The sequence below is a fragment of the Chaetodon trifascialis genome, chromosome 19 (assembly GCF_039877785.1).
Source record: "Chaetodon trifascialis isolate fChaTrf1 chromosome 19, fChaTrf1.hap1, whole genome shotgun sequence".
NCBI classification, from domain to species: Eukaryota; Metazoa; Chordata; class Actinopteri; order Chaetodontiformes; family Chaetodontidae; genus Chaetodon; species Chaetodon trifascialis.
In genome coordinates, this window is record NC_092074.1 from 14,623,333 (window position 1) to 14,648,748 (window position 25,416).

The 25,416-nt window shown below is 43.9% G+C and overlaps 1 protein-coding gene across 4 annotated transcripts in view; it reads right to left on the reverse strand.

Annotated features, from left to right (window-relative positions):
- The window catches only part of sash1a (SAM and SH3 domain containing 1a), a 166,309-nt gene extending 145,307 nt beyond the window's left edge, over positions 1 to 21,002 (reverse strand). For all 4 annotated transcript variants that reach the window (XM_070986904.1, XM_070986899.1, XM_070986903.1 and 1 more), the window contains exon 1: positions 19,485 to 21,002. In XM_070986904.1, the coding sequence (XP_070843005.1) occupies positions 19,485 to 19,988 (504 nt within the window). In that variant the 5' untranslated portion in view covers positions 19,989 to 21,002. The remainder of the gene's footprint in view (positions 1 to 19,484) is intronic.
- Between the last annotated feature and the right edge of the window lie 4,414 nt (positions 21,003 to 25,416).

A 25,416-nucleotide genomic window follows, 5' to 3' on the forward strand; every position in this document is an offset into this window, starting at 1 on the left:
TAGATATCATTATTTCTAAATGAGTGCAGCATCAGTGTGAGGCTCTTGTTCATGAAACACAAATGAAGGGCTGTGATCTCTGTCTTTTACTAACAATTCAAGAATAATCATGTTACTGTTTCTAACAAAACTAAAAAAAATAAACTTGTGGTAAACGTAAAAGGAGAAGGAAAATTATATGCTTTACAAGAAAGAAAGAATCTTAAGTGCCCATTATTCTTGCATACTATGCAAATTAAGTGATTCACCTTCACCAAAGGCAATAAACAGAATTTAAATAAAACTTAATATATATTCATTACTCTGCCAGCCCGCAGAAGCTTAAATAGCTGCTTTGACATACAGTAAGACTGGTCCCTGCTGTTGCAGTTTGATTTGCATCATGTCACTCAGTGGTTATATAAATGTAGAGATGCTGTCATCTGAATTTAGGATTAGGAACGTCTGTTTTTTGCAGTCAGGAAGGGAAAAGGGGAGCAGACAGGAAGCAGACACAGAGTTGGAGTTCTACAGGGCATTTGCACAGCTCTGTTGTCACATTGTGACTCATTTACTCTCAGCAGGGTTTTCAATTACCAGTGATTAAAAACCCCTTTGGTGCTCCTTTTTAGGATAAGCAGGAGCTGCCTTAATAATGAGAAGGAACTTCAAACAGCATGCACAGTGAACTGCCCAATAATACCATGCAGGCTGATAAAATACTTACAACACACTGTATCCCATTACTGACACTGTTATACTCATTTTTAGTAATTAGAAGCATGCTACATGTCGGCCTGCGAAGCCCTTACTTTCTGCAAAGTTTTAAATGTTGTTAGCTTGACACCATGCATTGTTCAAGGTGAAGAATTACTACGGCATTAATAAAGCACAACCATTAAAAGGGTATTCATGCAAAGCAGGTGACCCTGGGTTAGTGCTGCTCTCAGCAACCCTGATAAATGGAGACAGGCATACAGTCGGGAAATGCAGCTCCAACTGTAAATGAGTCCATGTAAGACTGTTACATGAATTACCAACCAGAGGAAAACATACACAAGTGCAGATGAGCAGAAACAGACTGCAGAAAATCAGCAAGGAGTAAACCTTACATGGCATAAATGAGACTCAAAGAATTCATTCATATCTCTGAGCATTTATTTACATTTTGAGATGAATGGGAGTCTGGTACCGTTTATTGAGCAAATGACTAAAGACTGATGAGCAATAGCAGCGTGAGTAATGGAATTTCTTGCAGTCTTTTGCGGGAAAAGAGTTCACACGATCAGTAAATTATATTTCTTGCTTGCTTGCATTACTGGATATAATCACTGGTGCCTTTTGTGTTATGATTCATTTTTTGTCAAAACTGCAACTTTCATACATAAAGCATTTATTTTCAGAAACATTTAATAAATCAGCTCTGATAGATCACTGCTGCCACATGCTAAAGCCTCTGGAAATATCCTCTCCTTTGCTGACTATTACTTAGCAAAGTAGCTCACGCTGAAGACATCTCTTCTCTCATGCGTGTGAGACAGACACAGGTTAAGGCAGGCAAGCATGCAACCCACTCTGGCCTCTCTTGATCTCTGAGAGGGTTTGACACCTCTCTTCTCACCTCCTACAGCATGGGCACTGTGCACAGGTGCTCCCTGCATGCATTTGCATTAATGCACCTGAATGCAAGCTATAGCGAATCAATACTGAGACATGCAATGCTACACAACAAGAACTGTGGCTGCAGTTCCACAAGTGACACCACACCCTGCTGCTTTGTAAGCAGGGAATGATACCTCCACATGCACTAATAACATTTCCAATTCATCACGGTGGGAGCAAGCAAAATTTGGACCAGACACCGGAGAGAGCTCCTGTAGAAAATGTTACTGTGACTGATATGAAACAGTGGAAACCTGTCACAATGTGATAGGGACACGCCATGCAGCGTTTGTCTTGTTTACAGTGACCCGCAGCTGCGAGGGAGAGATTCCTTGAGTCCAATCAGATTACGGTTGTCATTATGTATCAGAGGGTGGGAAAGCTAGAGGGAGATAGTGCTGGACCAAGGCAAAGCAAACTGCTGCTGGGAGGAAAGCTTACCCCTTGACACAAATCTGACTTAAACTGATTTAAACCCATTATTGCGTTGCTGTAACTCTAGGCACTGTTCACTTTAGCACAGTTCAGTCTGATTCCCAGGGATGAGGCAAACTTGGGAAACAGAAGGCAATCGTGCCAAAGAAAAACAAATATAAATCGTGTGAACTTGCTTCTGCTTTCTTGCTTTCTCTTTTCCCCTCTCTTTTGCGGTGCCTCCCGACCATGAGAAAGCTTTATTTGCCCTGACAGCAGCGCCGACAGTGTCTGCCGAAGGATCTCGCCTGGTCCCACTTAACCATTAAGAAGGAGACACAAAATAACACACGATTAACACTTGCACATCAACACAGCGTGCAAACAGTCGAGACAATGAAAGCACGTCGAAGGCCAATATTTGGCAACACACAAAGAATTCTGATCAAGTGTCATGTGAAAGACACATGTGCAGCCACTTCAGTGTCAGTCGTTGCCATGGTAAAGCTGAGTCACTTGAATCATGGATTTCAGTTTGTCTTCTCCTCTTTCGCTCCTGATGGGACACTGTAAACTAAAGCCTTACGCGTATTGCATTTCTGCCAGCTCTGGAAATGACTGATTTCCTGTGATTGCTTTGTTAAGTTACATCAGCAAAGGCTGTTTCAAGGACGATTTAGAATGAGTCCACAAAAGGTGGGTTATTGCTAATGTCTAGTGGAGTTTACTGTGGATTATAGAGTGAATAAAATGTAAATGTGGCCTTTTTTTGTCTATTGTAAACTATTTTGTCATACAGTTAAAGCGCTTAGTTTTGCACTCCAGTAATAATATAATCTGGTATGACTGCACTGTTGCATGCATATAAAGGCATACAGTGTGGATTGATTGCATTGTTTCTGTAAAATTTGCCAGCTAACAGTATTAGAGTAATCCCGCAACAAGTACTTTTGTTCAGCACCTACTTGGATTTGCCAATACGGAAGCAGACTGAGTGTCTGTCCCAAAGGCTCATCACAGTGGCATTATTCATTTCCACATTCTCATCCTCATTGAAGGAAAATAATGTTACCAAACAAACTCCTGTTGTCAGTGTCAGCAGTCTGAAGAACCCGACACAAACTGAGCATTCATAGAAAAAATGTGCTGGGGTCAGGCAAAACTCCTCAAAACAAACATCACAGCAGAGTGAAACTCTGTAACTGAACGACTTGGGGTCAGCTGGGAAATGGTCACTTGACATGCAGCTCTGCCCGTTACGCTGCAGGACCGGCCTCCCACAGCAAAAGCACATGAATAACATGCTTCACATTTGTTTACAAAACAGTGTTAGAAATGAGAGGAGGGTGTCAGGGTTGTGAATGGGTTCACGAATGAGGTCACAAGTGGATTTAAGCTGCACTATGTAAATGACCTTTCCTATAGGATTTCAATGAGCACTAATCTGCCTGTATGACCTAGTCTCATCTGTCTCTCCCCCTCTATTAACAAAGAGCCTCTGTCAGCGAGTTTCCCTCCGCTGAGAGACAGACGGGAGAGAGAAAGCAGACAGAGACAAAGCATACACACACACGCACACAATAGATGAAGCTGCTTTTCCAGGAAATGGAGATAAATAAATAAGCCTCGTTTTCTCTACTCCTTCTTAGCTGCAGTGAAATCATAATGAAGAGGCAACTGTTTCAAAGTAAATAAAGGGGCAAATTAAACACAAAAACAAAAGCACAGAATTGTGTGTAATTAATGCAAATTATGCCTCAAATGCAAAGCAACATCTCTGGAGATGAGACGAGACTGAATAAATTGACATTTACAGAGGAATCCATGGTGCTGAATACTGCTTAGTAATCTTATGAAGCCACTTGATCGGGTTTAAAACAATCGCCCGGCTGCAGTGTGTGTCGTGCATGGTTTCTTTCATTTCAGTGACCCACTTTGCATTTGGCAGCTCGAGCCAATGATATATCCATGGCTGTTGTTCTTATTTACATACAGGAGATAAAAAAGGAGGAAGAAAGGTCATAACGGACCACCCACGCACAATATCGAGTGTGATGCTGGTGCGACAGCCTTGACTCAAGCCAGAATGGAGACAAACAAGAGTACTGATCATATAGGGACATGAAAACATAAAAATATAGCGTCTTTCTTTTATATAAAAGTGTGTTTTTTGCATTATGTGTCCATGGCAAGTTTGTGCTTCCATGACGTGATCGGCCAATTCTCAAACGCATGCAAATAATAAATCACACCTCCACAGGAATCTCCCAACTGCCGTGAACAGAGAGAGTAAGAAAAACATTCACTCCCACCCGTTCCCCTCTCTTTGGCTAAGCAGCGTATTAATGATAACTTCCTGCATGTGTGGAAATGGGGGCTTGGCATGCTCCGGGCCCTCCTGAGCGGCTCTCGCCGCTCAAGCACAAGCCATACTTCCCCTTTTGCCGCGGCCTTTTCCGCCTCTGTGGAGACCAGTTGAACGAGCCCACTCGACCTCCGACCTTCAGTAGGGAGATGCGTGACACTCAGTTAGGAGCACATTAACAGCTGAGAGCCTGCAGGCATGCCTGGATTGGCTGAGTCAGGCTATTCCTACAGGACATGCCTGAGTCCAACCCTTGAGGGTTGAATGACCGTGGGTCTTCATCTAGAGTAATGCATTCCTCCGAGGGCTTGGTATTTAGCAGAAACGCATTTGAGGCTTAGAGAGCATGCCGCCATATACGCTTCCACACACTCAATCACTCCCTCTTTCAATGCAAAGTGACCTACTTCTTCAGCTTTGGCTTGCACCCCGGCTTTCCAATCCTGAGGTGTGACATGCAAGGCGGAAAGCTGAAGCAGTTGGGGGAATTACAGCACCGGGCCCAAGTCACCTCCTGCCTGTCAATAAATGACACCTAGAAAGCTGAGCAGCAAGACCTGATCTCCGTCATTATGGTTACAGCAGCAGGCATGTCAGCGATGCCTGTCACTGGGCTTATTGTCCGCAGAATCGCAGGAGAGCGCACCACCAAAAAGTCTCAGCGGTGCTCCTGCATGTTGCCTTGGTAACCTATTACAGTAAAAAAAAAAAAAAAAAAACGCACTTCCATAGCCTGAAAAAGAGAACGGATGCCAGACTTGACATCCCATAATGAGCTGGTTGTGAATGGAGTTCAGTGGGGGGCTTCACTCGGGGCTGTGGGGACTGTCAACATAAATACCCAGGCTTCACACGCTCCTTCAACGAGCAGAGAATACCCAATAGAGGAGTTGTCACCGTGGATGTCCAAATATGAAGAGGCTTAACAGTAACAAAATATTGGAGCTTGTTTGCACTGTAGGCTGAAGTGTAGGTGCAGTGTTAATGTGGCAAAGTAGCAGCAGACATCTAAGTGTAGATGTCTGGCAGGTGCTGGGGGAGAGAGGATTCTGTGATGGCAGATATCAAATGGAGTGTGCATACACATAGCTCAGAGTATCAGTGAAAAAAGCTTGGTCACACTTCTGCTTGTGTTTTACATCCCAGGGCTGTTTTCATCTCCAGGAGGGCCAGAGTGCTGACTCGATAGGAAGCGTCCCTGGCAAGAGCCCGCATGGCCTTTAATCAGCCACTGGACGACAGAGGCAAGGAGAGGTTGAGATGCTGAACGTGAACACTTTCTTCAGTGTTGAAATACTCCTGCACAATGTTGCCAAGTAGGGCCCATTTATTGAATATGCTACATTTTAGTCAGGCAACCTCTCATTTTGTAATCATCTCCCAATTCAGCCTGAAATAGTCAGCAAACTCCCGGAGAGAAGACGCACGTTAGGCTGCGCTCGTCTCATCAGACTCTTTCTGACAACCCCGGAGCTTGTAGATATTGAGCAGATTGCATAAGACGAATCTGGAGGCCCCTGTGGCCTAGTGGGATCCTAACTGGTGCTGAGATGCATGTCTGCTTCCTCACGCAGCAGTCGCGGTGATGTGCATCTAGTGTAAAGGCCTGTTTCACAGCAGGCATGACAAGGTAGTGATGAGACAGCCACTGCAAAGCAGCTCAAAGAAAAGCACGCCGCGTCCTCTGAGGGGAAGTATTCATGAGAGGAACTTGCAAAGTGTTCAGTTTGCTCTCCCTTTTTCTAGCACAGCGCTTTAACTTCTTGATTGAACCATTTAGTGTTTGCTCTGAACAGTAGGTGCCAGTGGGTTTTATCTAAGAAGTTTCTTCTGGCAGACACGAATTAATGCATTTGACATTTCTAAAACTTCTAAAAAGCAGTGGGATGTTTGGAAAAACAGAAGTCAAATATTGCAGAAAATGAACATTTTATAAAGTCATCTTTTCTGTTATTGAGTCCTAAAACAGACAGAGTCTCTGAAACACACTAGCATGGAGCAAGACTCTGGGTGACGTGGAATCACAGGTACTATCAGGTGACAAGAAATTAACATTTTACGGCTGGAGGTTTTGCTGTGAACCACCAAACAGCATCTTAAGTCATATTTCTTGAAATGAATTTGAAGTGGCTATTAGCAGCAGAAAATGTGCGATTAGTCGTGTGTTCTGTGATAGCTCATGTGTCTCAGTGCCTTAGGTAGTCAGTGGTAATAATAAGCCAAGTTTGTACTCCCTGTGTGGCTATTGAAACTGTTTACAGCAAAATGGACAGATTCCTGCAGCACCACTTATCTAAAAACTGTATTATTGTAGACTCCAATCATTTGTGTTGTGTTTGATAGGATATTGTCAAAATGATTTGCAGAGTATTTGACTGTGTAAACAACTTTTTGTCATCTTTTTGTGCATGTCATAGCGTTGTATCGTCACTGGACTTTATGTTGTATGGCTCTCTGTACAGTCCTAAAACAATATTTGAATACACTCCTTTCACAACATAGTACTGTAATACTATTAATATTACAAATGTTGTTACTATATTACTTATTTATGGATTTTACGAGAAAAAAAGAATACCTGCTGCTTCTAAAAAATCCAATTACCTGTTGGTGCTGCAGACTGCATTTAGCATTGGCAGCAGTAACTCCACGGCTAAACAGAGGAGACAAAGAAAAGAACAGCACGTAGAAAAGAAAATAGCCCTGATGGAACTTTAATTGAGTTTAAGCAGCAAGGCACACATCTCGCAAGCTAACGTACCACTTAAAAACAACCACAGCTACTACTACAGAGAACGAGGCAGTATGGGAAATTCTCTAAATCTGTTCGCTCAGACTGTATAAACAGCATCGCTCGTGTGACTGGAATAAACAGTCACATCTGAGTCTCAGCCTCCGAGGACATGATGCCATTTCATAACAAAGGCCTCCTCAGCCTCTTCCCAAGTGAAGAGGGTTCATCATCAATATCCTGATTAGGATTACGGGAGAAGCCTTGTGCTAATCAACAATGAGAACACTTGAGCTTCGTGCACGCTGTTGTGATTTTGCAGGGTAATGATGATCGCGGCAACGGTGAGGGGCTTTGATTTCTAGACAAACACAGTTAAGAAATAAGGTGGTGCGTCTGCCCTACATGTATTAGCTGAAAAGGAGGGACTAGACGCCTTTGTTCTGCAGAAATATACAGCTGATGGTGGAGACGGTTTGTGTATGTGTGTGTGCAGGCGTATTGTAGTCAAAGTGAAAGAAAAGACAAGAGCAACACAGTAAGAACATATTTACAGACATGTCTTCCTTTCCTCTTCTCTATATCATTTCCACACAAAGCCCAAACCAGAACCTCCATTCTAAGCAGATTGCAAAATCTGAATGGCCACTTTGCATAACAATTGCTATAAGACCGGCTGTGGGATTCCTGCATGACAATGACGACCGTCTCCACGTATAATCGCTGCCCTCAACTTCCACTGCCGCATTGTAGTCTGCTTCCTCAAGACGCTTAAGCATGGCTGCCACTGGAGTCAGTAAAGACCTTTTGTCATCTTCAGGGAAGTATTAACAAAGTAATCTACTTCTCTGATTCAACTATGCTTGTTCTGCTAGAGGTGCATATTTCAGGGCATCTAACTGCAGTTTTAGGAATTTGGTTTCTGGGTGTATTGAGGGTTCTGCTTGGTTTTCCTATGCAGTTAAAGTGGAGTAGGTTAGCTAACTAGTATTCAACTGTTACATAAATGGAGTGGGACAGGGATCAGAGGTGCAGGGGCTGCTGGGAGAAGAAGCCCAGTCCTGCAGCCTATTGTTCTGGACTGACAGTAGAGTAGGAGGGGGATATTCTCCAGGCAAGGGATATGGCTAAGTGACCATAACAAAGTCTCATATCACAATACAGTCCGCCTGGGAGACGCTCAAGGCCAAGCGTTCCCATGCTGCTGTCCACGGCACACATCTCCAAAGCGGTCACACTTGCTGCCGAATGGGTTTTGAAAAGTGGGGTGAGTGGGATGAAATAATCCAAATCGTGTTACATTTCAGCTCCCGGGAAAAAGGTTTTTAATCAGGTGATGCATCTTTGAAAGAGGCAAATTATGTAAGGCGTTCAGTTTTCACGCTGCACTTTCCTCTCCCCGAGCACTTCACTCAGTCACTCAGCATATCCTCAGACCTCAGCAATCATCCTTACACAGTTTATGAACTGACTCATGATCTAATGGCTCCTATATTAATTATTCAACTTTTAGCTGTTTTGGAGCGTATGTAATGAGAGTAATTGCCTTACACTAATGGCTGCAAACACAACCTCGTACATGCAGATGAAAACAGGTTATTATAGATATATCATGCGTATGGGTGTGATAGTGGTACTTGTGGGCCCCCTTTAAAAAGTCCCAAATGAGAGAAGAGTATTTAAGACTGTACAGACTAAAAGATTCCCATCACATGTTTTATTTCCCCGTCTGTCAATCCAGCCCCGTCTCTGCTGGCTTTTCTTTGCATCTGCTATTTTTCTTGTCTGTCTAAAACTGCCAGTTTGTCTGCCTGTCTGACCAACTGCCTGTCTTTATCCCATCCCCTCTGCTGGCTTGACAGGTCTGCCAGTCTGTCTATTTGTATTTCAGTTTGTCTTCCCTGTCTGTAAGTGAATGAGAACGGGGTGAAACTGGGTGATGATGTTTGCTGGAGCAGAGAAAATTCCTGATGCATGACCCCTCCGCTCAGGCTTGGACGGCGAGCTGTCAGTCGGCCAGTTCATTGTTTGGCTTTTGTGTGTGACATCAGCTCGGTGCTGCATGGATTCATAGTGAAGAGGTGATTTGCCGGATTAACGACACTTCCTCCGCCGCCAAAGGTCATGACCACTGCACGTTAGCAGCAGATTATGAGTCTGCTGTTGCTATGCATGGCCAAGGGGGCGACGAGAAATATTCAAAAGGACAAGTGTTGAGTCATAGGATGCAAAGCTGTTGTATTACTCCGTGATACAAACTATAATATTAAAATGCTCATAAGCTTCTATCATCGTAATATTTTTCAAAGCCCCCCATGTCGTAATAAATATGGATTTAGCCTAATCCTCTTTAAACAAAGCTGAGCATTAGAAATCACTTCGCTGGGCACATAAACTAGCGCCTTTCAGTAAAAGTTACACCAGGCCAGTTGCAAGCTTTTTACGCATGAGTGCAAATTTAATTGACACAACCTTTCTGATGACTTTGTTCACACATTCAACTCAAGCCAAGACCTTACTTGACTGTGTAACATGAACCCTACGACTAAACTGAGGCTGGGATGATCTCAGAACCTTGACGATGGCGCCAGGGCCCTGAAGGCCAACCCCACCATGTCAAAAAATGCTGTGGGACCAGAGAAGACACTACGCATTTCCAACATTTGCCTGAGAGAAATCCTTCAGAGAGAATTCTCCAGGGCTATTAAAGTAAACACGGGTGGGTTTGGCACAGCATTGGTTGAAAGATCTGCTGACATGAAAATTGTGGTTTTGCGGTTCACCCACAGCAGATGAAGCAGCATCAAGAGCGCATATCTCGGACATTAACAAAGGGCGACCTTAGTCGGCTATATGAGCATCCCAAAATACAAATGCATCCATGAAAATCTACAGCTATAATCAGAGGGCAACATATTGAGGCCATGCAGTAGAGGAAACTCTCCCAGCGCACAGTTTGTCGGGCACATGTCTTGCATTTGCTCCTCCTGACTCCAGGGGTGGATGCACACCAGGATGGTAAGCTGTTTTATACAAACACTAAGTTTATACAGTATAATTCATCACCTCTAGAGTTCACTCATTCACTCTGTGTATTTTAAGTAAGCTTAGAATGAGTGAACTGAATAATGTGTTGCAAGGTTAACCCAAACAAAAACAAACTCGACCAGACTTTTCTCTGCAGAAGCCACAGGACTCCAACCCCCTACTGCAGCTTTAATGATGTGGGAATCGGATGTGAAGCCCGTGGCGGGCTGGGGACAGACTTAGCAGTCACAGTGGAGTCCCTATTCATCCCTGCATGAAGCAGTGTGGCGCGCAATCAGCGTTTAATGAATAGAACAATTAAGTCTAACATGTACAGGGGTCAAAAAGCAGCAATTAGCGTGATGAACTCCAGCCTTCCATACTGAGCACGTCCAGATTGATCCACTAATGACGAGTTTGACTGCCTCGCTGCAGCCCATTTGGACGGAACTGCTAGGGTCAGCTAACTGTCTCCCAGAGAAAACCTAGTAAAAAGTGAAGATAAAAACGTAATTGAGTGTCTAACTATATTTTATGTTAATTTCATGCTGCATTATACTGTTCTCTGTTGCCTACTATATGCTGCAGCATTGCAATGAATAAAAATCAGTGAATAAGAGCTACAAACAACAGTTTGTGCTCTCAATGATCAATGATCATACATGATCCATCATCTTAAATCAGGCCCTACCTTCATCAATAGTGCACCTTTTCAGCTTTACTAAGGACCCATCACCAGCACATATTCCCACACTCCCCACAGTTAGTGTTAGTTATGTCCCATAGTGTTCAGCTGCAGGGAGACATACGCACACGCGCAACACAGAGCTTCCCACACAGATTAACATTAGTCCTGGAATGTGCTGCAACCCATAAATGTTTTGTAAATGCTTCTAATATTACAAGCGGCAAACCACACAAGACAAAAGTGTTCCTGCGAAACGCCGGCGCTGCTTTTGTAATAAAGCGTGTGCGGTAACGCAGTGCGTGTGTGAGTGTGTTTTTGCGTAGGCGTGTTTGAGGAATGTAGCAACTGCCAGGTAATTAGGGTTCAGATTCAGGTATGTGGAGCCGCAGGGAGGCCAGAACAAGAAACAGACAGACATTCAGTGGGTTTAGTATGGCTCAATCCCCTGCCAGGCACAGCCACTACAAGAGCACTCAGGTAGGGACATATCGACACTGGTGTGGTCTCCGTGATCAAAGCTTTCAGCGCAGCCCTGCCCTCATGCCTTGGAAATTGACCAATTAGGCATAAGGGTGGGGGTTGACAGTTGGTTGTGCTGCGTTCCATACACCAAGCTGGCAGCAGCTTCAGACAAGGTAATTATACACACTCGGCCTGTCTGTCTCTCTAACACTCATACTCACTGCTATCATGCCTCACTCATCTCTCTACACCCCTACATTATATCCCTTAAACACAGTCCAACATAATATGGGCCGACGTGAGCCAAACTGCAGCTACATGTAGGAGAGTTAAGCTGTGTTGGAGGTTGCAGCGCTTTGACCCTCCCAAAACTGCTCGACGCTTCCTCCACCAAGTAGCAAGAGGACTAGCCCTCATCATTCTGATTTATGGAGCTGGTCCGAGCCTCCATGCATTGCACACAAAGCTTTCCAAGCTTTTCATTTTTTACATTATTTTTACTGGAAAGATGATCATTTCATCAAGCTTGGGCCGAATCTAGAAGCAAATCTTGAGAAAGATGGCTAGAAATCGCATTTTTTTTAAGACCAGAGTCACACTCGTGAAAGGAGCTTACAGTTGTCTGGGTTTTTTTGTGCAGCTCTCATGAAGAAACAAGCAGATGACTAGCGCTGTAACAGTTGGATGATTATTCCATTATTTGATTAGTTGATTCGTAGAAATTAAATGCCAGCAGTTTGGACGATCACTTAAGAGTGAGTAAATCATTTATCAAACAAAAATAGCAAACATTTGCCAGTTTAAGCTTCTCACATCTGAGGATTTGCTGCCTTTTTGCATTTCATATCACTGTAAATTGAAAAGCTTTGGGCCTTGAACTGCTGGTCAGACAAAACAACAAGCAATCAAGATGATGCCTTGACTTGAATCGAATAAACAACCGAGAGATTAATCAATTCTGAAAATCATCATTAGCCGCAGGACTACGGATGATGCAAGATTACATTTAACCTCCAGTAAGTGGTTGATAAAATATGGCTTGACCTTCATAGATTAATCTCGCTCACTGCTGATCTGACCCTTTCAGCACAATGAGCTACAGCATGCAGCGATGCATATGCATGAAAGAGCTGCTTAACCCAGCAATATTTAAACTCTATGGAGCACACCTATTGCTGATAGCATTATAGCATTTGGGAGTAATCTCATTCACAATGTAAAACAGCCAGCATTAACAGTGAGAGATTACAGGACAGACAAACATATGCTTGACATTTAAATATCTTTCTGTTCATCTCCATGGCAACTTTTAACAAATCCTCTTTCGTGTGACCTCAGCTTGTACATGCGTGGGAGTCAGAGGTAATTAGCCTCCTTGGACTTTACGTCACACATGAATACCTGAAGCAATACTGCAAAACCGATCCCTCAAATGAATGACAGCATGCATGCAGCGCCCGTGCAGAGTCCACAGCAATGTATGGTCGCGTATTTCTAACAAGCTCTGCTACTTTTTTTATGAGAACATTTAATGATCCCCCTCCAGAGTGATCACTGCGAGTGTAGTAATGAGCGTGCGCTAGACAGAGACGTCGAGAGAGGGAAAACATGCGAGGATGTGTTGATTTGCAAGTGTGTTTGCAATCTGGATCCTGACACAGACAGATGCTCTGGCCTGCTCTCTTGTCACTCTCCATCCTGTTAGGGCACTTGATATCTTCATTTTCCTCCATCTCCACTGTTCAAAAGGGACTACAGGGTCATTATTGTGTACACGTGCTGGAACCATAGCGAGGCTGCTCTTATCACAGTGGGATATCTTTAGGTTACTGCACACAGTTCGCGGAGAGAAGCAAGCTGATGTTTTGGGGTTTTGCATTTGCCAGCACTGAGTGCAAGCTGGTGAATCAATGTGTAAAAAAAGCATCTTTACAACAGCGACTCTGATTTTACTGTTGGCTGTTGCTGACAAGGAATCCGCCTTCTGTGTACTGACCCATAAAATACAGCCCTGAGTTAAAAGATGTGAATTCCAAAATACTAGGGGTTTGTTTTCAGATGTCAAAATTAATTTCTCTTATTCCAGTTGGTTAATCCCTCTTGATTTCCATGAGGCGAACTAAAATCCTGCACAACACCAGTTCTGGGAATATTTCACCTTAAAGCTGAAGACACAATCTAAATATACTGACAAGATTACAGAGCTAAAAGAGAGCTCACAAACCGATGCCAGTCCAGCGATTAACATTAGAAAACAAGTTTTTTCTTAAAAGATATACCTTAGTATTGATCATACAGGCTGCAGTCGCTGATGCAGACACCATGCGGTCATGCAGACAGGCTGTCTGGAAGCTGCTGAAACCTTGGACCAGAATAGCTCTGATAATGTATCTGTCATGAATGTGTGTCATCAGGACCTGTTCCCCACACACTGTGGAAAATGAAATGGCTGTGCTGACTGCCTGGCCTGCTTTATTTAAAGCTGTTCCCATGACCACATAACTTTCAATGACACACATGTACTGTAGCTCACATATGTTATTTAAATACAATATACTGTATCTCCAAAGGCTGGAGGGAGTGGCATTCACCCTGCCACAAGCATAAATTCCATTTTTCAACATGAACTAAACGTCTAAATGTTGAGATTATCATGCCTCAACAACTCCTGTGAATGAATGGAGAGACGTTTTGTTGAATTGTAAGCTGGGGCTCTGCGAAATGTCATCTTTCTAACCAAGTTCACATGTCCGGGGAATAAAAGTGGCTGTAAAGCCAGCTGATCATGTGAGAAACAGCACAGTAGGAGCGAGCCCCCTCTCACTCTGTCCTGCTGAAATGAGACAGCCAGCTGCAAACACAGCACAAACGCTGCTTTCCCACATTCACACATGCTCTCTGGAGATGGGTGGTCAAGTCTGTCAGACAGAAAGTCCCTCAGTAGATTAAAAGAAGATGAGAACCATCCAGTGACTGGATGTGTCTTTGCAATGATAGCACTTAAGGAAATGCATAGTGAGGCTCCTTTTCCAGTTATTGTTCTTGGACCAACAGGAGCACAGATGTGCAAATTGTCTCATGAACTATCGCACACAATACTTCCTACAGATGGGAAAGCGATCACATGCACTTGAGACGCAAGGTTTAAATTTGACGTTGATTAGCTGCGGCACTCACTGAGAACTAGAAGAGTGTGTGGTCCGTTTCATTGTCTTGACTGAGATCACTTCAAAGCATTGTGCCTGAGTATGACGGGCCAAAAGCAGTGAGGTCAAAGGTCAGGGTGATAGCCATCAGGCGTCACCATGCGCAGCTGCTCTCCAGAGAGCTAAATACTGGTACTTGTAGTTTATGGTGAACACAGATGGTTTAAAAAGCCCCTAAACACAAGTTGTTTACAAAAAGAGCCACTAAGTGAGTGTGTATGTCACTTTCTCCATCTGATGGCAATGTGATATATGCTTTTTTAGTGCTCCATGTAACCCCGCTTTCCTTCAAAGTAAACAGCAGCTCACTTTGCTAATTTACTTTCTGTGTCCTCTCAGGACAATAGAGACTGGTCCTTGACTTCTTTATGACTTCCCCTTTATGAGTCCTCGGTTGATTACGCCTTCAAGGAGCCCTTAATAAAGACTGAGCAAACAGAGCTTTCAGCAGAACGCATGGAAAGCTCAGAGGCGGTTGTGAAAGGCTCTCTCCCTCCTTATGGCAAACTGCCAGCCCTATAGCATGGGACAAAGATGAAGAGGACATTCGCCAAAAAACATAGGCTAAATGAAAAGCTCATGAAAAGCTTTCGCTGGAGGGTTCCACGGAGGCAATGAAAAAGCTCTTAGCCATATAATAATTTGAATTAATGGATTTCGGTTGAAGTACCTCTCATTTTTCGACAATATCCGATACGTCACATGCATATGTAGTGAGAAACAGAACATCACACTGCAGCTTGAATGGAAATCTGTGCCACTAAATTGTTCTCATCTCTCCAGCATCACTTTACTTGGCAGTCAGCCTGTGAACGTATAGCCTTCAGAGGTGATTTGAAAACTTTGATTTCGACACATTCTACTTTTTGGAGGTAGAACTGCTAAAATGATTTTTCGCACTGAGCCTTGGCAGTGTTGTCCAGCCTAGCAGAGAGCCCTTAACGACCACAGTGGGACAACAGAGGGTCATCTTAAACAAGAAGCTAATTTCCTGCCTGGTTAGAGTGCTGGGATATTAATCAAGATGAAAGGGCAGAAACAGGAAGTGAGGTGAGTGTTTGGCATGTAAGGTGATGAGCTCTCTCTTTTTTCTTTTTTGCAACAGAAAGCTAAAAACACAGTCAGTTAAAAGCCGCTTTCCCTTTTGCTTAACCCCCCCCCCCCCGACAGACACAACATGTCCGGGTGTCCACTGCATTTCTTACATTCTTAAGGCCTGTTAAGCTGGAGGCCTCTCATTCTTCCCACCCACTGGATTTGATCAGCTGTCCTGTGGGAGTCACACAAAGGCCTTGAACATCTCACCTGCCAAAGTGGTGGTGGAGATAGCGGCTCCCCCGACCCAAGCACCCACCTATTTACAACCCTTTCACTCTCTGCATGACACCCATGATTTTATCGCCGACCCATCGGCACAATGCTGGACGCCTGCCTCTGCGGCTCGTTTCAATGCACGGAAATTGGGAATACAAAACAGACCAGCAGTGAAAGGACATGTGGCTCCATCAGCTTCCATAGAAACAATGGAGAATCTCCCAGTGTTTAGCTTCCACTTCCTCCCGAAACACCGCACTAACAATGAGGCGCTATTATGACTGACTGTGTCTGCCGTTTCTCTTGATGAGACCAGATTGAGGACACATCTTCAAAATTGTTTGGGCTGAGAAAACTATTTAAAGTAAAAGTGGTAGTGCTCTGATAAGACACAATATTCAAAATCCTTAAAAATCACTGGAGCCGAAAAGGTAGTAGGAAGCAGAGGGGAAAATGGAATTGGGCGTAAAACAGAATAGCAATTGTTGCTGTCTGTGCACTGCACTTGTACGGTAACAAGAAAACACAATAGATTAGATACAATGTATAAAACATAGATCTTACAAGGATGGATGAATGAACACCATATGGACAAGAGCAGCCTGTAATTAACAAAAACATGAAATAAAAAAATGCGTGATTTGACTCTGCAAACCTGCTCAAACCTCATACAAGGCCTTCAAATGTCATCAGATATTCACTCTTGTTTCAGGATTATAATTGCATGTGCGCAAGCCAATGAGCAGACAGCACAACCTGCTCCCTGGCACCATTTCCAGCACAGTACCTCTCAGAAAACGAAAACAAAGAGCAGACATACTGACTGCACTCTTGACAAATACTAACATTTTTTTATCCTCAGAATATTTTAGCACGTTTTGAGCAAGTTTCAACTAAAAGAATGAACATTAAGTCCACGGCTGTGGTGCATTCAGTGACGACTGGCAGCACCGTCTTCTCTGCTTATATTGTTCCCGGATGAGAGATATAGAAATGTGCAGCCTGTAGCGCAAGTGTTTGTTTACATCATGAGAAATAATACGCTCTCTCAGACAAGGGGTCTTCTGCGGCCTTGATAAGGATCGCGGGTATTTATTACACACAGCGGAGCCCTTTTAGCGAATTGTTTGATAATAATACTCTAGTGCACGCCAGAGAGGACTTCTGAATCTTAGTGCTTAATATTGACTTGTCTTTTGCATAATGACAAACCAGGAAGGCAGCGACGAGAAGATGAACAGAGGCCTGTCAGACCACAGTCCATGAAATTTCCTGCGTATTGAGAGCGCAGAGGACAGTTTAAATGTGGATGGAGAGCTTGGTTGCACCATACAATGAATATCCCCCTTGAGACTAACATTGTGTGTCCTGTAATTGCCCTGAGTCTGCCTCTCTGGTCTCTGTCTCCGCTGGGGGTGACGTCTCGTCTCAAAGGCGGAGAAAGAGAAGATATCTACAGACCAATCATGGCCCAGTTAGTCGAACCTCCATCAGCTGGTCAGTGCTCCATCTCTCACACTCCTCTCACTAGTCCTGGGGAGAAAAGCACTGGGCTGGAGCCAATTCCAAACTACAGGGTTACACACACACACATACACACACTACCACACACACACACACACACACACATACACACACACACACACACAAGAGAGAGAGAGAGAGAGAGAGAGAGAGAGAGAGAAAGACCTTGACCTGCTCATTCCCCTCCAAGCGTCAATGCCAAAGCTCTGGCTCTAAATAAATACAGCCTTCAAAGGGAGGGATAGTTTAACCCTCTGGAACCAACACTTTGTTTCAGCCCTGGTTTGACAGATAATCCCTCACAAATCCTAAATCTCTGTGGGATTCACAGTTAGCCAAAGTGGCAGAAATATACAGACAGACAAAAAAAAAATGGCGCTTACAAAACAAGCAAAAATTGGATTCATTTTCGGTGTCCATTTGAAGTACCAGACTGGGTAAATGATATCTGGGTTTGGGTCATGCAAAATAAATGATAAAGTAGATAATGTCAAAGGTAGCTAGAGTCATGAATGAATACACGAACACCATGTTTTCAGGATCTGTTTCAGCTGGAGGGGCAAGTGAGACTTAAAATCCCTTACATACACATGAATATGCAAACACACAGATAATCCAACAGACACACAAGGCTGCAACCAGGATTTTAGAAATATCGAGGTCTCTCAGTTTGATCCCCCAACCCCAGCTCTTTGGTGGAATAATTTATGCACTGTATTTTTTTTCCATGCATTTCACACAACTACTCAGGACGATTGTTTCCCGCCTCACGCCTCAGGCTTGCTCAAGTCCTGAGAAGAGGCTGATCAGCAGGCTCTGGATCAGTACCACAGAGAGCATCTCATTGAGGGGGCTCAAACCCTGCAGGACTAGAGGACTTAATTTCTAAGTCAGTAATTCCTTTGGGAATAATGAAATATAGGCATCACTGAATTAGCACAATAAAAGTTCCAGTATTCAAAATAAGCTTCCAAACCAAAAGGTTTGGTCTGTTCTGCTAACCTACTAACAAACCCATTTACTTCCACTCTTGTGGATTGTTATTATCCTTGAAAACTGCTGGTTTACTATTCAGTTGTAAGCAAAACTGTATGTTGCTGTAAGTCCCCAACAAAAGATATAGAGGCCCCTCAAAAGCCTCCTTATATGTTAACAGCAGTCATTCAGTGGAGCCCTCTCAGCTGGTCGGGCATATGATTCAGACACTCATGGAAAAAGGTCACTACCAGTCCTGTGAAAACAAGAAGCCCTCTCAGTCTGGCTCCTCACAGGACTGCAACAGCCTACCCAGCTGGGCGCTCTTCATTTACAGCCCCTGCCATCAACAGCCCGCCGCCCATTCATCACAGCAAAGAGGCCTGGATGATCCACCCACACCAAATGCTGAGGCAAGTCACTGGACAGGTGAGGTCAGAGTAGATTAATAATCAGAGTGTAAATCTTTTTCCCCCTGCAGGAAATCACAGACAGGGTGAAAGCTCCTCAGGATCTCTCTCTCCCTCTCTCTCTCTCTCTCTCTCCATTTATTGATCTGCAGCAACTTCATTCCCATCATTCACTGTGGCGGCAACCACTCACACTCCTGCAAAGTAGCAAGCAGGGCTGGAAATGTTTAGGCACCATGCAGGCATTTACCTACAGCTCAGTTTCTTACCTTATTTTGACATCTATCTGACTGACAGTGGGCTTTCAACCAAATGGATGGATGATGTGGAGCAGCCGTCAGCCCTTTTCGTGCCACGAAAACACCTCTGGCACATTGCAAAATCAACTACCTCTGCAAATCACTCAACCTGTTTCGTGTGGCAAACTGGATTTCCTCCAATGTGAAAGATTTGTTTTGAAAGCCAACTGTTCGGAAAAACAATGCTCAAATCAGGTGTAATTTTCTCACCTTTCCTTATACTCCTTAAAAATCAAAGCATAAAAATGTAGAGAGGATGTGTGCATATTTTCAGTGGATATCTCAGCAGATTGCTTGTTAAGTGGGATAATTTTGCAAAGTATGAGTATTAAACATGATGCACTGAGTAGCGCCTCTTCATCCAGTGTTTGACATGTATGACTTTGGGCAGGTGGTGCCGCGACCTGAGTCTATCCGGTTCCTCTTACCTTATTAGAGTAGGGCGGCTTGGCGAGGTTGATGCCATCTCTGATGAGCTTATCCCTGATCATGATCTTGAGCTTCAGTTTGGGGTAAATCACCAGCTCCCTCCTATTGCCCAGCGTCAGGTTCCTCTGCGCGCCCATGTACACACCGTTGCGCCCAACCCGGTCACTGTTGGGCTCGGTCCAGGACTTGGATCCCCGCAGTTTGGACTCGTACTGGTCCACCATGTGACTGGTATAAATCTCGGCTGCGGGGGGCATCGGCTCCAGGGTGAAGTACAGTCCGCTGGCCGTCTCTTGGGCTTCCTCTTTCAGCCTTCTCACCGCGTCGTGAATCCTCTGCCTGTGATGAGGGATATAGACGCCGATGGCATCCAGGTCGGGGTCTCCTATTTGTTTGCAAACCTCCAGATCGTCATATCCATTATCCACAAAAGCCTCGACATACTGGGCGAGCTGGAGGGTCTTGAGCCACTCGTAGACGATGACAGGTCCGTTGCTTGTCATTTTGGCTGTTGCCAGATCGGCTACAACTACAAGAAGACACTGAAGTGGTGGTTACTTTCTCATTCGGCGTTTCAAACGCATCATAAGACTGTTACTACCAATTATGTGCTTTCACCCAATATTAGGAAAGTAAAGATGACTGGATTAAACCATTTTTGGGATTATCCATAACAAAGGTTTGGTTACCATCCTCAGTCTTAGTCCGCGGTGTTTTAAGACATAAGAATTGAATTACAGGCTGACTGGAACACCTGTCAATATTTACAAATGAAGATCACTTCAGTTTCACTTGACCAGCTTTCAAATCCCAAAAGTCATTGAAACATCAATTTTTCTCGCCCACGGTGACTTACCATGCGCAGTCAGTTCCAATTTTAGGCTTCCTTAAACATATAGGACAGCAGTTGCCTCAAAGTGTTGTCATTCAAATAGCTGATCGGCCAGATTTCGTCCGTTACGCACGGCAACTGCTGCGTTTTTCCTTTAGACAAAAACGTTTTCACAGCTTATCCTCCTTCCTTAAAGTCCTTTGTACCGTCAAAAGGCAGCGTGTTGAAGAAATATATCCAAAAAACGCCAAACGGGCTTTAAAAATCACAGAAAGTCAGCTGCCGACGAGTGACGGCAACCGCACCGTTCCGCGTCCGACCGTTTGTTACGCGTAGTCGGGTTCTTCCAGCCGGCACATCAGTACACTGAACAGCAGCCAAGAGCCAACATGCTCACTGCTGCTCCTCTACCGTCCACGCCCCCCAAATCTCACTGTACCCATTTAAAAATAGTGATGCGAGTCCTTTTCTCTCTCTCCACCTCTCCCAACTTGTCACGCCGCCTCGGGGCATGCGGTGGGTCACCAGGTTCCCCCCTACTTGGCCAAAGTTGGTCCGAAACGAAAGCGCGTGTTAAACCTGCCACACAGTTCAAATGAATATCTTAGCTGCTGGGGTTGTGTCACATTATTATTCCCCTACGATGTGATTTCGTTCACTGCACCTCTCTCTCTCTCCCTCCCTCTCGCTCGCTCACATGCACTCTCTCACTCATTCAGTATTTCCACGGTTTGCTTTCTCAACACGCATGAGCTCCCTCTATGTGGTAGCCGGGGAACTGAAGATTTCGCAGCACTGGAGCTGATGTAATGGGAGAAGCTGAGGCACAACTCATCCACCCATCCATCCATCCATCCATCCATTATCTATATGATCAGACATTTCATGCAGTTTCTTTTTTACTTTACAGCCCTGAGGAGCAAGTGGAGTCCAACTGTCTGTATCAAATTACACCACTGGATGCCATTATCATTAAGTCTGAGGCAAGTCAAACTGTCTGGGAAAACAGAGAGAGAAAGAGGCACAGAGACCTGAGGGAATAGCACTTGCTTGAATAAGACCTGTGTGCTCTGTCCAAATGGATGCCAAGCCGGCCAGTGCTGATGCATGCTTTATCAAATATGAGCTGACAGCTTGTTAGGGGTCAGTTTGATACAATCACCATCTCGGCTGTGGGCTGGAAGTGATTTGCCTCAGCCCATTATGACATGCAGCAGGGCTAGAGAACAAACAGTCAGGGAGGAGTGGGTAAGCATATCAAACAGCCTACTTTTGGAGAGGCGGCATCAGAAACATGCCAAAAATGCATGTTAGAATGTCAGAGGAAGAGGTGCTTGCCAATGTCGATCCTTCATCGTGTTCCCGGGCCAATCAGACTCAAGTTAGTTGACATTTCCCTTGATTTACCTGTCTGTGCCCTCATCATAATGACTCAGAAATGCTCTATTGTCCACCATCTTTTCTAAACACGCATCTGAAGTGGTTTGACTGACAGGAGCAATATGAGTTTTTACGTGTGCAGAGTGTGATATGATGCATCAGTGCTTGTGCTTAGCATTCAAATCTCTGATTAATATTCAGCAACTTTACAAACAAATAAACCCAAAGTATCTGTTTATATACTGTAGAAGTTCATGCCTGTTGGTACAGCTGATATATAATGTGACATTCATAACAACGCACACAGGACCATCATATGGAAAAATAAAACAACGCTAACCATGCACAGAGCAACCTTGACGATTAGTTTCAACAGTGGTATTACCCTTTAACATCCACTCTGAACACAAACATATTAGCATTTTTTTATTCCCAGTCCTCATATTATGATTAAAACTCACAAAGCTCTGCTCTCACGATGGTTCTGGGCAAAGACATGTCATTAGATCGGTTACAGGAGCAGGGGATTATGGGAGTGGAGTGACAGATGGAACAAGGAGACCAGTGCTCTCTATGGTGGGTGGACTTGGAGAGTATACTGGCAGTGCCAGGATTGCTGTGTTTCCACTCTGCTGCCCCGGGGCCATGGAGTGCGACCAGCGGGTGCCGAGAGAGGCAAGGGTGGCAACCTAAGACAAGGCTGTATGGAAAAATACAGGACTGTTTGTTTGTAAGGCAATCATCTGCATCGTATCTTAAAAATATTCATTGTAGTTACTGCACTGCAGGTGTGTCTGCTCTTTGATGACTGACATTTTTATGAAAACGGGCAAAATACTGCATGATAAAACAAACGATAAACAAATTATAGTAGATAATATTTTGGTGAAGTTGTTCTCAAGCTTTTGAGCTTAAGAGCCTTAACCCGGCTCAGACTACTAAAATTCTGGGCTGATTTATTCCTGATTCATCCCTCCTGACAATCAGGGAAGAAATCTAGTCTTGGACCTTGGTCAGTACTGTTGTGAGGGGTTTATAGATTCAGTCTTAAACCTCCTAAACTGCTTGCAGACTTAAAGGGGCTGCCTCGTTAATTTCAAACATTTGATACTTAGGAGTTAAATCTGCATGATTATGTCCTTACTTTCCAAGTAGGGTTACAGTAGCCGATGATAAAGACAAGCTGATGTGGTCACAGAGCAGCAATGGGAAATAGTCTAGTCTTTGAGGCTAACATACTGCTGTTGACAGATGTTAAAACTGACAGTTAGTTCTCAGCTGCAGTTACCGCTGAAGAATAGACATCCAGACTCCTCTGGCCTCCTGCTTTTGCATCTTCCCACTGCAAAGTTTGCATCTGCTTCCTCATGAGAATCAGATGAGTTGGTGCATTGCTACCCCTGGCACGATAATCTTAATGATATCCTGTAGCGCGTGATGCACCATTGTTTTCAAATCTTGCAGTGTGTGCAAGATTAGAGAGAAGAACATCTGTGAAGTTTCTCCTTGTGTGCGTGATGCAACCTGATTTCAAAATCGGTGAGGATTTTAAAACACTGTAGTCTGAGCCCGCCATTAAACAAAGCAATGTCTGGTCTCACACTGAAGAAGTATAATTATCCAGTAACTCACATGAGAAAAGATTAGAGAAAAGTCCCAAAACAAGCATATCTTTGTGAAGATGAAATATGTTTTCCAATTAATCATCTTGCGGCCCCTCATAGGGTCTCGAGCCCTGTGTTGGGAACCACTGCTCAAAATATGAGAAAATAATGAAAAGTGGCCGCACCTCCTCTGAGAACCCAAAGCAATATCACTCTCAAATCACTTTTTCTTACACAACCAAAAGGTATTCAATATTCGATTATACGACAGAAAAGCAGTAAAATAACATTTTCGAGACGCTTGGATCAAAAATGATTTGGTATTTTGTCCCAATGAATAACTTCAATGATTAAATCAATTATCAGAACTAATGTTTAATCATTTAAAGATCGACTTCATTATTTGACTAATGTAGCTTTTATACATGATGGTTTTTCTGTTCAGTTGAACTACTTAACTTAAGTGCATCTTTGTATGTGTTGATATTGCATAGGAGTTAGTATCATTGCTTTGTAGCGACATAAAAATGCAGTTCATAGCCATTTCGAGCAACAGACCCAATGCTTCTCCCACTGCGTGTAGCAGTATTTCCCTGAAGCCAGAGGACTGCTGCCACATCAATAACACCTCAATAACCAGCCCTTAATAACATCTGAAATAGGCAGCCCAGAGCATTAGTGCTGGTAAATATGAATATGTGGCAGTGAGAGTGCACATTAGCATCAGATCTGGTAAATATGTATAGCCTGCTTTGGCTCTGTTGATTGAAAGAGTGTGACTGTGGCCGGTTGAGAGAAGAAAAGCTCCAGCAGACGCAGCTGGAAGGTGAGAGGAGACCGACACAGCCAGACAGACAAAGCAGCTCTGCTGACAGCCAAGCTCTCTCTATGCTAATAGTCCACGCTCTGTGTTTCAGCCTCTCTCTGAAAGGGAAGTCTTGGGCATTAGAAGGTGGGGATTTTCGCTGGTTGAAATTTTAGGGTCTCTTTGGCTTCAGACGTATAGGGTCCACCTTTCAAGACCTCAATTTTGAAATCCTTTGAAGCAGAGAATGGCTTCTGTCCACCTAGATGCAGAGGCGCCATGAAGGTCATGGATGTTGGTTTCTAGGTTGAGGCTTCCGCGGGTGGCTATCTGTCAGCCTCTGATAGATATGTAGACTCTTCTCCCAGCAACACAGCCAGGGTGGATATAGAAAACACAAATCACGGTTCATGCTTTGAATTGAATGTGGTCCTGCGGTAGATAGGGTTAAGCATGTCAGCTATTTCTAACTTCCACTCCTGCAAAGATTTATTGTCAGTTTTAAATGCAGCATTAATAAAAATGTCCAATTTAAAAGTGGGTATAAAACTGTTAATAACAAAAAACCTTTTTTAACACAAAGTGAGATGGATTATTGGGTTTGCCTTGTCAAAATCTTCAAATCTTTTTTTTTACTTTCTCTCTTTCCGTTACAGATTGAAGGCTTGGCTGGAGATGATTCTCCAGGAACAGCCAAGACTAGGGGAACAATCCGGGAGTGAACTGATGATTGCCTGTGATTACTGCATATCACATTCTGCTTCATCAAGAGACGTAGGAAAGTATTCCAGTGTTACTGGTTAACACACATTTCTCATGATGGGAATATTGTTCCCTGAAAATTAATTCTGAGAATTGTACACAAGAATAAATTGGGGAGTTGGAGAAAAAGTAAAACTTTTGAGGGCAGTTATTATGAGAGTAGTTTTGTGGTGAACCTGACTAAAATCCACATTGTTTATTATCTTGGGATGCAATTAAGGGCAAAAACTGAACTTATTCATTTCACCAGCTAAAAATGAAGGAGCTCTCCCTGGAGGTCTGTTGTCCGGGGCATCTAGTGGATTCTTTTTCAACCTTCTGGCATCTTCAACGGATAGAGAAGGAAAGAGCTTGATCTGTCTTTATGCGCTTTTAATTACAAGCAGCTGGCTGGGCTGCAACCTCCAGAGACCAGAGGTGAAGAGAGTGCATCAGGACCAGCTGCCACTCCGCTGGCAGCTCAATATCAACCTAAACATCCCCAAACCCACAGGGAGGAGGAGGGTGGCAGCTCGGGGTTAATGCAAGGATCACATGTCTAAGCACAT